At 36.1% G+C, this 14,163-nt stretch overlaps 2 protein-coding genes across 2 annotated transcripts; one reads left to right on the top strand and one right to left on the bottom strand.

Moving 5' to 3' along the window:
* Positions 1–7,637: 7,637 nt before the first annotated feature.
* LOC138861360 (uncharacterized) lies at positions 7,638–7,907 on the bottom strand (the record flags this gene model as incomplete). The annotated part of the gene is given in 1 exon segment (XM_070120384.1): positions 7,638–7,907. A coding segment is annotated over 1 exon segment (255 nt), but the record flags the coding sequence as incomplete, so codon positions are not given.
* A 689-nt stretch (positions 7,908–8,596) lies between these two features.
* LOC113807728 (uncharacterized) lies at positions 8,597–13,021 on the top strand (the record flags this gene model as incomplete). The annotated part of the gene is given in 3 exon segments (XM_070120385.1): positions 8,597–8,892; positions 12,195–12,320; positions 12,959–13,021. Coding segments are annotated over 2 exon segments (189 nt in total), but the record flags the coding sequence as incomplete, so codon positions are not given.
* Between the last annotated feature and the right edge of the window lie 1,142 nt (positions 13,022–14,163).

Raw genomic sequence — 14,163 nt, 5'->3', positions numbered from 1 at the left:
TCTAAATGAGCATGACGGTGTTTGTCATTTTCATTTTATAAACTTGTCTTGTTATTATATGTATTTCCATCTTGGTTATATTTTATCCTTTAAATGATTTTATTCATGTTTTACGTTATTGAAATCGTCCCTTTAGCTTTTTAGATATGTCGATGACGTTAGTACTTATAAGAGGCTTTATTTTTCAATGGTTTTTGATTATTTGTCTTAAACTGTCAACTATGTACCGTCAGTTTTCCATATTCTAATTATGTATATTTATAAAATTAGTGAAAATGATGGCAGTGATGTCAGCAAGACGTCGCTATATATACGGAACCGCCATGGCAATAAAGAGAGATCTATGTGAACCTGTGTTTGTGTCAGCCGGAGAGGTCAGCAGAACCAAGGGTGAACTGAGGAAACTTCCCGTTACTTGCCAGGGCCATTTTTTTATGTTTTCGTTTTTTTGTTTTCTGTTGTTCTTAAACGTACTTTTTTCCTTTTCTGGTTTCGTTTTTAAGTTTCAGTTTCCTTTTAGTGTCGTATTTCTTTTTCTTACCTTGGTATTTTAAGTAAAGTAACGTAATTTTACTATGTGTGAATTTATGTTATACATTTTAAGCCTTAAGTAGTTTTATTTTTTTCTGTAACTTTTATTTCTTCTTTTGTCATATTTTAAATGATAGGCTGAGTCACAAGGACTTTTTGTAATACTTCTCCGCTCTGGGTACATGTCATACCCGTATATGATCCTGGGTCATTGCCCGCTACCCTATCACAAGCCCAGGATTTGCGCTAACCCTTTCACTGATACGCTCTGTAATCATTTGCATCTCCTGTGTGATAGGCATTTTCTGCATTTCCTGAATATTTGCTGCAGTTTTGAATATTTCAGATGTGGCACATGTGCATACAATTATCAGACAATAAAGCAACACATTTTACATTATTAGTTATGAAACAAAGGATTTATAGTTGGCTTTAGTCGTACGCCTAGCAGCGTCGTTACACTTAGTTCAGGCACTAATAATCTCTTTGACAAACATATATATATATATATATATATATATATATATATATATATATATATATATATATATATATATATATGTGTGTGTGTGTGTGTGTGTGTGTGTGTGTGTGTGTGTGTGTATACATATATATACAAATGTATATACTTATATATATATATATATATATACATATATATATATATATATATATATATATATATATATATATATATATATATATATATATATATATATAAACATATATATATATATGTAGATATGTGTAGATATATATATACATACACATACACACACACACACACACACATATATATATATGTGTGTGTGTGTGTGTGTGTGTGTGTGTGTGTGTGTGTGTGTGTGTGTGTGTGTGTGTGTGTGTGTGTGTGTATGCAATAAACTTCACGACCAGTGTTAATAGAAAAACAAGCATTTCTTTCTTCTTTAATCCAACTAAACTGGTATCTTCTTTGAACAAAAACAGTTCTTCCAACATCAAAATCATACGTTTCGAGTGTTCAACACTCATCTTCAGTGATGACAAGAAATAACTGTAAAGGATATACGGAACATTATCCTTCAGTTTACAAAACATATTTACAAAACAGTTAAGATAAATCATATCACTAATAGTATTTATAAAACATGAAAAAGGGGGATACGAATTACTAGTATCAAGACTTTACATTACATATCGAGATAATAAAATGAAGGGTTTATGAAAAGTTATTATATAGATTGATACAACAGGTTGAACAGTTCATGTTTGACCTTGAAATCAGTCAACAATATTAAACATGGCAAGAGCACTATACTCTAAATGAATTGGAAAAGTGATTTAGTATTGAAAATATTTCTAGACTATAAAAGCCATCATGTAAATATGACAAACCATACCATTCAAGATAACGTAAATACCATCAATATTGATACAACACATTACTGAATTGCAATAGATTATTATGACTGAAACACATTTTAGGGAAACATTGGTATTCTGGGAAATTACTAGGTTATAAGGTTAAGACATCGAGTAAACTATGACAAAAAACGTAAGTCAAGAAATTCATAAAAATCATTCAAATCAAAATAACACATTATTGAATAAAATACATTATTGCAATTGAAACATATTATAATGAAACGTTTGTAATGACGAGACATTTAATGGAGAAAACTTGAGCTAAAATGGGACGAGATTACGACCAAAGCCCCTGACGTCATCAAGGCAAAACCGGCAAGATCAAACTCGGCAAATACTATATATAAACCTTGAATATGGGAATTTTACACACTGATCTCAAAACTAGGGATGTTAATTAATACATTGGTAACAATAATACAGAATACTAATCATAATTATTACTAAATATATATACATATATATATATATATAATTATATATATATGTATATATAGGTATATATATACATACATATATATAATATATATATACATATATATATATATATATATATATATATATATATATATATATATATACATATATATATATATGTATAAATATACATACATATATATATATATATATATATATATATATATATATATATATATATATATATATATATATATATATGTGTATATATACACACACACACATATCTATATCTATCAATCTATCTATCTATTTATGCGTATATGTATGTATGTGAATATATATAAATATATATATATTTACACACACACACACACACACACACACACACACACACACACACACACACACACACACATATATATATATATATATATTAATATAGATTTATATACCTATAGATATGTATTTATGTATATATATGTGTGTGTGTATGTGTGTGTGTGTGTGTGTGTGTGTGTGTGTGTGTGTGTGTGTGTGTGTGTGTCCACGCACGCATACACATACATTGTTCAGTTGTTATGGAGAATGAATATACTATATAAAGCATTTGATTCGTTTATTATAATGTTCATTACATAGATCTCGAGCTCTGTTTCTACCTTTTCCTTCCTATCACTAGCAGGACTACGGAAAAGGTGTATTCATCAACAGTTAAACCGAACTCATCATATCATATGCATATTGTAAAAACGGAAAATGGAATTATCGAATGACCAAAGGACAGTAAAATCACGAAAGTCACGGCATGACCAAATACGTATATAGGTTGCAGTCCACCAGCAGTGTGTCTGATTTCCATGAGAGAGAGAGAGGGATGGAGAGGTCTTATTCAAACGCTTTATTTACCTTAAAATCTACATCGGAACAGAAAATATTCAAAAGAAATGAAAATAAGGGACTGGATTATATATTGGTTTTACAACTACACAAGGCCTATAAGAGGGAATCGAGATGTTAAATCATCAATCTGACTGAACTTTATTGGTCTTAGTGGATCAATGCATATGGTAAACATAACAGTTCGGTGATATTCTTTGAGAATGTTTAATCTGATCTAGATTCAGGTTTACGTAAACTTCCAAGCTCTAAATTCATTATGACAAAAAATCGAGACTTGGCATTAGAAGAGCACTTCCCACAATAACGCGTAAAAAAGAAAAGAAAAGAAAAAAATAGAATAGGTTTTCTAGTTCCACCAAAGAATATTTAGATTGGTGCAACTACTCCATCTTTCTGATAATCCTAGTTGGCAACTTCTGAGGTATGCCCCACGTCATCAAATATTTGATATTTGCTTTATTTCTATAATTTTTGGTTTCTTTTTTTTCAATATTATTTTACCATTTTCATTAGTAAACCATTTTCAAAGAAAATATATTGAAAAAACACTAATCATAAAATATCATACACATTTTGTATGACCACCACGTTTAGCCAATGAGAGTGCACCGTGTGATATCAGATGTAGCTAGATACATAGTTATTTGTATAATTTACTCGATATTCTCAAAGAATATCACCGAACTGTTATGTTTACCATATGCATTGATCCACTAAGACCAATAAAGTTCAGTCAGATTGATGATTTAACATCTCGATTCCCTCTTATAAGCTTTGTGTAGTTGTAAAAACAATATATAATCCAGTCCCTTATTTTCATTTCTTTTGAATATTTTCTGTTCCAATGTAGATTTTAAGGCAAATAAAGCGTTTGAATGATGCAGTAGTATTAGCATGATCATCGTTCTTACTTTGATCATGACTATCACGTGATTACCAAAGTCATTCATTTTCACCAAAAGCTTTTTGTGAACGCCTGTATCGCCCCTTCCGGCGTGTATTAGGTCACGCGAAAATAACTAATATGACAGTACTCCATAAGGGCGAAGATCTGACATGGTGTGACCCACGTAAGGACGAGAACACAATACCGAAATGACAGTTCTCAACAACACTGTAACATTCTCTCTCTCTCTCTCTAAAAAAAAAAAAGAAAAAAAAAGAACACGTGTGAGACAATATATCTATCTATCTATCTATCTATCTATCTATCTATATATTGTTTATATATATATATATATATATATATATATATATATATATATATATAAATCGATTCTTATTGTCTGTATCATCATTTGAATATTTAAAACTACTCGAGATTGCAAGTCACCCTCATGGCTTCTGGTGTTGCATCGGCAGTGGTGTTGCTGGTGTTGGCGTTACTCCGGACACACACAAACACACACAAACACACACACTCACACACACAAACACACGCACACACACTCACGCACACAAACACATACACATGCGAAGAGGGAAGGCGAGAAGAGACAGAGGTAGAGGGGAAAAGGAGAGGGGGGGAGGGAGAGAGAGAAAGACATAGTGAGAGGGTCGAGGAGAGAGAGACCGACAGACATACAGACAGGAGGGAGAAGAAGGAAAGAGAAAAGGAAGAGAGAGACAAGGATGAGCAGAAAGGGGCTCTAAATGAGAAATGTATGCTACAAATAATACCGAAAGAAGTGACTAGAAAACAAATGAAAATTGATATCCGAATTTGTGAAACAACTATATGAACAGGAAAAGAAAAGAGAGAGAGAAAAAAAAAATGCTTGTTCCCAGTTGCAAGTCTTATCTCCACGTACTGTAAAGATAAGGAGGGAACATAACCCTTGATTTTGGGAGGCGTTAATCATTCCTCATGAGACCTTGAAGAGATCTTTACCTTATCGAGTTTATGAAACGGCGTTGATAAATATACTGTGATAGTCAAGCGTTTAGCTGCGACCATTTTATGAGCTAAGGATGCATTTGAAATATAGGATATGATTTTTTCTTTTTATTTCCGCGCATGTAAATGATCTTTTTAGTTGCAGAACAAATACTGCAGTTATCGTTATGAATGCCTTTTTCCGTTGATTTCTTTAAGGTTCTCACCTTCAAGGCATGAGACACGACTTTTACGGCATATGGTGAATACAGTCATAAGCAAATTGGAAAAGGAAGAGAGAGATAGAGAGATAGAGAGAGAGGATTTTAAAAATGATTTTATATATGGCGCCTATTTTGATTATCTTTTTTCTACCAAAGGCATTTTATGCTTATATTTTTCAACAGAAATGCATTAGATATAATTGTAGAGCGTCCTGTATCTAGTGGACGAAGAAATATACCCTGTCCATGCCTTATATATTCCTTTTTAAAAGAATAATGAAAACAATTTCTTAGCGAATGCGTCTCAATCCCTTTCTCGATTTTGTATGTTGTGAATACAGCACATATATATAATAGTTTGAACAAGTAATCTGCCTTTATTAGCCATAAAGGGAGACAACTTTCGAAGACATGCCTCTGTAAAGCCGAGAAAAAATATATCTCGCTCCTGTAATCGGAAGATGTGTGTAAACACAGACAGACAGAGAAAGAAACAGAAGAGATATAATGAGAAAGTGGGAGAAAAGGAGAGAGAGACAGATAGACAGACATAGAAAGAGACAGAAGAAAAATTGTGAAAAAAATGGGAGAAAAGGAGAGAGAGAGAGAGTGAGAGAGAGAGAGAGAGAGAGAGAGAGAGAGAGAGAGAGAGAGAGAGAGAGAGAGAGAGAGAGAGAGAGAGAGAGAGAGAGAGAGAGACAGAGACAGAGACAGAGAAGAAAGAGAGAGAGAGAGAGAAAGGGAGAGAGATAATTGCCCGTGCTGTGGGAAATGAGACTGTACATAGTTTTTTCGTAACGCATTCTACGTCTAACAGCGCATTCACCAGCCAATCGGAGTTTATGAAGAATAACGACATCAGCCAAAGTCCTACGCGTTTGGAGTTTGTAATCTACCAAAGATGCCCATAAACACACATATACACTCTCACACATATATGTGTGTGTGTGTGTGTTTGTGTGTGCCTATGTGAGTGTATGTGTTTGTTTGTGTGTGTCCATGTGTGTCTGTGTGTGCTTTTGTATGTATGTGTATGTGTGTGTGTATTTGTAATGTGTGTAATGTGTGTTTGTGTGTGTATGTTATATTTCTAGATTATCTTAATGAGAAAAGAAATGCCATGCACGCAGACACACATATATGTATATATATATATATATATATATATATATATATATATATATATATATATATATATTTATACATACATATACATATGTGTGTGTGTGTGTGTGTATATATATATATATATATATATATATATATATATATATATATATATTTATATATATGTATGTATATAGATATGCATATATATACATTATATATATATATATATATATATATATATATATATATATATATATATATATATATATATATATATATAGAGAGAGAGAGAGAGAGAGAGAGAGAGAGAGAGAGACCCTTAAGTATATAAGTATGCATATATGTCTGTGTAAATATATATATATATATATACATATATATTTACATACATATAGTGTATGTGTGTCTGTGTGTTTACATGCATACATACACTTATATGGTTGAATGGTTATGGAGAATGAATATACTGTATGCTGCTTATGACACTTTTATTGTAAAATTGATTATTCAGAAGACCAGGAACTCTGAGTTTCTCTCTTAGCCTTTCTCTCACTAGCAGGAAGCAACTCTTATCTCTAATTCTGTATATTAAACGCATAAGGTGAAAAAAGTAACAGAGAGAGAGAGAGAGAGAGAGAGAGAGAGAGAGAGAGAGAGAGAGAGAGAGAGAGAGAGAGAGAGAGAGAGAGAGAGAGAGAGATTTTCCAGTAAAATTGCTGCTCTTCAGGACAGTTTGCAAGTCCTGGAAAATGCAAGGAAAGATTCCAGTCATCAATTCAATCCGAATGAACGCAAATGGGTCATGGCACAGCATTAAAGCTGCACTTAGTAACTTAGCAAGTAATGAAAGCGACAAGACTGCAAATATATTGATAATATTTTTTTTCCTTCTTATTAATGTTACAGTTAATATCAGTGATTTAGTCCCTGTGGGTTACCAGCAGAGTCAATGACCTTTAGGCTTTACGTTGTTCATGTTCATATAAGTATCTCATTTCATCAGGTCAGTCTTCTGCAACAACATCCGCTACAGGCCTTAGCTTTGCCTGATGGAGAGGCTGATGCTGGCTCTGAAACTTATTGATGTTGGACCTAAAGTCGATGGTTCAGGTGTAGAAATTAATGCTGATGCCCTCATTTCGAAGGTGATGCAATGGGACTGGGTTGCTAGCAGGAAGGACAGCTTAGAGAAAAGTTTGTCTCATGATCAAGTTTACAGTTAACATATTTCCTATGCATATCATATCTCGCGTGAGGACCTGCACGTCGCCCTCCATGCCGTCGAGTAAGGCGGCGACCAGATGCCTGTACTCCTTGTTCTCGGCCTCCTGTGCGGACATGTGGAGGGCGAGGGAGAGCAGGTCGTCGTCGTCCATGCGGAGACCCTTCTTGAGGTCGTCTTCGTCGTCTTCGTCGTCCCTGGTCTCCTGGACTCTCCTCTGGGAAGGACCTCTTTCCATTAGCCAAGGTTAATTTCACATGCACTAACCAACCCACGCACATGTGCGCACATTTACACGCACAGGCACACACATACACACACATGCATACACAAAACATTAAAAAAGAAGCAGAAAACGCGTAACGCCCCGAGAAAGTCGAGCATAGCTGGCGGTGGTTTTAAAGTACGGCCCTATGACTTAGCCATGAAGTAGTATTGATGGTGCCTATAAGCTGTGACGTCCGAGTCGGTTGATGATAGACAACAGAAATAACAGGATAATTGTTTATTTATCATATAGATATAATATATATATATATATATATATATATATATATATATATATAAATATGTATATATATGTATATATGTATACTACCTTTAATACATCACATGATATTTTTGAATAAGCTTGCTTTGGATTGTGAACTCCACAGTAATGACAACGAATATATAAAACGGTTTTTGTAGGATATATATATATATATATATATATATATATATATATATATATATATATATATATATATATATATAAAGGTTGGAAGGTTGCTAATAAAATGGAACGCTTGTCGAGAGAAAATACTTTTGAGTTTACCTCAGAGGTATTTGATATAACCGGTTTTTAGCACTGATATTAATGACGTCACAGTTCAAATTAAAAACACAAGAGCATAGCTATGCAAATGAATTTTAAGAAGTCTGTGGTCAAAAACGAGATTACTATGGGATTCTATACTCACGAAAACAAACTTCAACATAAAATAAGTCGTGATATAATTTTTGAGCGAATCACGATCGACCAATCTCACCCAATCACAGCGCACCAGCTTATCACGAGTCGGTTTCCTCGACACCTCGATCTATTTGGCGCTCTCTTACTGCATACCACGTCAGCTGTCATTCTGGTATGAGTGAACCCCGCAAACCAGATCGCTTGCCTGTGGTACCCAGTATTCGGGGGCATTCGATATCGCTTCACAGTGAGTACTGGAGTCGGCTGTTTCGTAGCGTGCAATAACAGTGCTTGTTTTAGAGAAGAGAAGACTTTTGCTGCCCGCCATAACACATTCTGGCAAGGAAATCAATCGACTAATGGCTTATAGGACACAAATAGGGCCATACTTTGAAGCGGTGGACCAGTTTCGTAATTTAACCACCCTAGATTCGAACGCCTGTCGTTCCGACATCCCGAACCGGCGTTATATTATTGGAACTTGAGTGGCGGTGGAGCGCCAGCACTAATGTGTCTTTTACGAAGGTATTCGACAGTTTTCTTCTTTACTGTTCAGCCTACACTCAGAGGTTATCTATTTCATGATAGGTACAACGACACAGAAAATTTGGATAGTATTTGTATGATCATTTAGCAACTATTTTAAAATCGAAATATTTTGAGAAGACTTTACTGTATGTATATATCTGTCCAAGATTCCTCACCTCACGTAGGTCCCCTTATTCGCCGTTATTTCTTAAAAATTTAATGAATATGAAACCACCGTATTTAGCACATCCATTAACACGCATTCCATGACTTGAACAAGATGGTAACATGCACAAATAACGAATATTTCGCATTTTGCTAGTCTGGGCGCAGCCGAAATATTGCTTAGCTTATGGCATGTGTGTCTGTGTTTGTTTGTTTGTGTGTATGTGTATGTGTGTGTGTGCGCGCGCGTGTGTGTGTTTGTATGAGTATATATGTGTGTGTGTGTGTGTTTGTGTGCGTGCGTGTGTGTGTTTGTATGCGTATATATATGTGTGTGTGCACACACACACACATACACAAACACACACACACATATATATACATATATATAAATATATATATGTGTGCATATACATATATATAATGTACATATAGATATGTGTGTGTGTTTGTGTATGCACACACACACACACACACACACTCTTATATATACATACATACATATATATATATATATATATATATATATATATATATATATATATATATATATATATATATATGTGCGTATGTGCATACACACAGCTTTGATATTACTTTCAATACTTATAGGTGTTGGCTGTAGCTGGACTGTAATTAAAATTAGTAGATAGTCTTGAATTATCTCAGGAGTTTGTCAATGAATGTATCAAAAGTAACATTGCTGTAAGATGTAAGCATTTTCCAACGATAGGTCTGGCCCCTGAAAGCTGAACCCTGCAAACAATGTCAAAAATGTCAGGGTATTTCTAATTTTCCTGGTGTAATTTGGTATTATAATACGATGTGCATGTGTTCCTTTTCTAGAACTATGATATATGGTGCTTGTCCACGACCTCTGTAAAACAGCAGATTTTTGGCAAACATTGATTGCTATACACAATTAGAGCAAACTCAGTTCATGGAATATTTGCTTGAAAATTTAGAAAACTTGAAAATGTATATACATTACGCCCTCATATCCCATTACTACTGTAAGCAACCCATTAAGCAACTAAGACATGACGCATTTCATTTAGGAAACATGAATTTGATAAATATGTCATTTGATATGTGCCAGGGAAGATTGATTTGCGGATATTTTCACATAGAACAGGGATATTATTCTTACAAAGGAACAAGTAAACAGTAATGCTATTAATAATCAAAATTACAATGGGAATGAAATACATGGAAAAATTAGCAGGTGAGAAGGGTTAAGGGGAAAAAAACACACATAAATACTGTGCTCATAAATATTGTGTATGCGTATATGCACGCTTACATATGTTAGAGAGATTGTGTGCATGTGTGACAGTATCAGTGTGTATGTGCGTGACTCATTATTTTGGTTAGTCAACAAACTTTTTTTTTAGCTTTTTATAAGTTTAGTTGTACATTAAGAAATGATTAATTGGTATTTAAAGTGACAGCCAATCTGAAAATGTCAACACAATCAAATTTCGAGCTAATATTATGTTTTGATTCGCTTGATAGTAGCGGTCATTGTCGAAGATAGCACCTTCCGTGGCGGCCGAGCGGCAGCAGAGACGCTGGCTGTCCATTGCGCTTGCTTGTCTTTTGGGTGAGGATTCGAGCCCCTCGTGAGCGCCAAACCGCGGGCGCCTCCGTTCGAACGTTTTTAAAGTACGGCCCATAGTGTTCGTACTGTTGTTTTCCTTTGTCTTGATCGGCATTCTCCTGTTTACACTTCCTCTTCATTGCCCTCGTCATCGTTATCATGATTATTATGTCATCATTATTACCATTACCCCTATGGCCATTATCCTCCTCCTCCCCAGTTATTGTCGTTATTATTACCATTATCATTAAAATTGCCGTCATCATCATTATTACCACTACTAGTACCATCATCAGCACCATCATCATCAGCAGCAGGAACACCATCGCCATCACCACTCTGTCCTCCCCTCTTCTCTCTCACACTCTCCTTCCCTCCCCCTCCCTCCTTTAGATATATTTTACATTTCTCTCACATATTCCGTTTCCATCTCCTATGTCATGGTTTGCCGAGGAAGTGTTAACATTAAATACCCAAAATGTCGATTATTGCTAATTCATCATGATCACCAGCACAGGAATGACGGCGCTTCTCGATCTATATTTGCTGTGATGTGTTTTTAGCGCCGAGGGATTCCTCGAATGCTGTGGTTACTCCCCTCCTGCATTGCTGCGTTCGGAATCCCTTATCTTGCTCGTCCGGGTAAGCTGTCAGGACGAGCAAGACAACGAGGTCGCGGTCGGAAGCCTCTGAGGCCTTCATTACCCACAATGCATCCAGCTGTGAAGTTAACATTCGCTGTTTTTTATGCGTGTTTATTTTAGAGTATATAGGCTTATAATTACTCTGATGCACAGGCAACTAATTTTCGGAAGACAAGAACTGAAATAACCCTTGATAACTTCAATTACCATAATCTTCTGATTGCCCACAACTGTCAGTGTTTATATGCACAAATGCGAGTGACGTCATCTCGTCTTGTTCGCCTGGCCGCAAAGAGGGCGAGGAGGACATGAGGAACAACTTGTACCGGACGCCAAAGCAGGGGCTCCCGAGCCGTCGAAACATCTTGTCAAACGTGTTGGAGAAAAGGATTCGAAAGCAAATTAGACATCGTACAGGGACTCCCTCTCTCCTTTTCTCTTTCTCTCTGTATATCATTATCTACTTTCCTCTCTTCCTCCTTGTCTCTAATTTTGCCTTGCTTCTTTCGCTCTACATTGTCGACATCGAAAAAAAGAAGAGGTAAAAAAGGCATAATACGTCATATATATATTTATTTACATTCATTATTTACCTTATTATTTTTATTATAGATGTCAGTGGCCTTACAAATCGCTGAAGTTGTCTTGACTGTGATAATGAAAGTGCCCGACATTATCAGAGTCTTCAAGGAGCTTGGCAACGGGAAGGTGAAACAGGAACACGAGAATCTTGCACAGGTCAGTGGAATAAAAGGAAAGGAAGATGCAAGGGAGGGAGAAGGGAAGGGAAAGAGAGGGATTGAGGGAAAGAGGGTAAGAGAGAGTAGGGGAAGGGGAAGGGGCAAGAGAGCGAGATAAGGGGAAGAGAACAAGAGAAGGGAGGGAAGAGAGATATAGAGGGGGTGGAGAAAGAGAGAGGGGGGAAGAGAGAGAAAGAAAGAGAGAGGGGGGAAGAGAGAGAAAGAAAGAGAGAGGGGGGAAGAGAGAGAGAGAGAGGGGGGGGGGGTGAGAGAATGAGAGGAGAAGAAAGAGAGAGAGGGGGGAAGTAAAATTAGAGGAGGGGAAGAAAGATTAAGGGAGCGGAACAGAGAGAGGAATATGAAGAGAGAGGAGGGGGAGAGGAGGAGGGGAAGAAATAGATAGATAGAGAGAGAGGGGGGTGCAAGAGAGAAAGGGGGTGAAAGAGAAAAGGGAGGGGAAGAGAGAGAAAAAGACGGCAAGAAAAAGGGGAATATAGAGGGGAGGGGATATGTATGTGTGTTGTGTATGTATATATACACATACGTATATACGCACATATGAATACACACGAATATACATATCTATAATTGTGTAAATGTAATTATACATCTAACAGAGTGTGCTTCACTTAACAGGAACTCTGTGCCCTTCGCAAGGAACATGAGAGGGCGTCAAAGACCATTGACGCCCTAGTTGAGGTGAGACAATAATAATTCCTATCAATGATGGTCAAAGGTTATATTCACAGAGAGTTCATGTACTTGCATGATGAATCTGTTGTTCTTAAGGACATATGTAAAAGGAACATTATTATTAACATTAAGAAGTAGGAAATAAGGTATTTTTTATTATTAATATATGTGTAGTTTTGATAAGCTACTTAGTGCAGTCTTCCTTGCCTTTTCCAGGATTTTTAAACAGTCTTGTAGAGCAGCAGTTTCACATGAAAATTATAACTCTCTCTCTCTCTCTCTCTCTCTCTCTCTCTCTCTCTAAATGAGCATGACGGTGTTTATTTTCATTTTATAAACTTGTCTTGTTATTACATGTATTTGCATCTTAGTGATATGATTTTATCCTTTAAATGATTTTATTCATGTTTTACATTATTGAAATCGTCCCTTTAGCTTTTTAGATATGTCGATGACGTTAGTACTTATAAGAGGCTTTATTTTTCAATGTTTTTTAATTGTTTGTCTTAAACTGTTAACTATGTACCATCAGTTTTCCATATTCTAATTATGTCTAATTATAAAATTAGTGAAAATGAAGGCAGTGATGTCAGCAAGACGTCGCTATATATACGGAACCGCCATGGTGTAGTGAGCTGCCGCTCTTACTGCCTCTTCTGACGACCCACACCCCGCTCAGCATCACCGGAACCCCCCCTAAGAAGCCCCGAGAAAAGAAATCGCATTTTGGACCAGGGCGTGAGGATCCCGACGGAGGCGATGGCGGAGGCACTGCAGAAGGGTGCACCTGACGGAGGCGCTGTAGGAGGACGATGGCGACGCCCTGGGCATTTCTTCCAAATTACGAGGAGAGATGGCCAGTATTACGAGCCGACGACGCCCCGATTTCCTGCTCGAGGCCTGTGAAGGATGACGTCGGGAGGTCGCCCTCGAAAATACGGATTTGGCAAGATGGCGCCCAAGATGGCGACGGACAAGAGGTTGAAGAAAATCATCAACGGGCATTTGGCGCCAAACCCCTTCAGCTAGCCCACGGAAAACCATTTTATCGCTTGTTTAAATTCCTGTATATATGTTCCTTCCTTTTTATATTGCTGATATTTTATATGTATTTCTTTGTAAAGAACCTCCTTTTGTTTTTAATTTAA

This window comes from Penaeus vannamei, unplaced genomic scaffold, assembly GCF_042767895.1.
Source record: "Penaeus vannamei isolate JL-2024 unplaced genomic scaffold, ASM4276789v1 unanchor4937, whole genome shotgun sequence".
Classification (NCBI taxonomy): Eukaryota; Metazoa; Arthropoda; class Malacostraca; order Decapoda; family Penaeidae; genus Penaeus; species Penaeus vannamei.
Note: the sequence above shows the minus strand (reverse complement) of the source record. Positions and strands in the feature narration are given on the sequence as shown.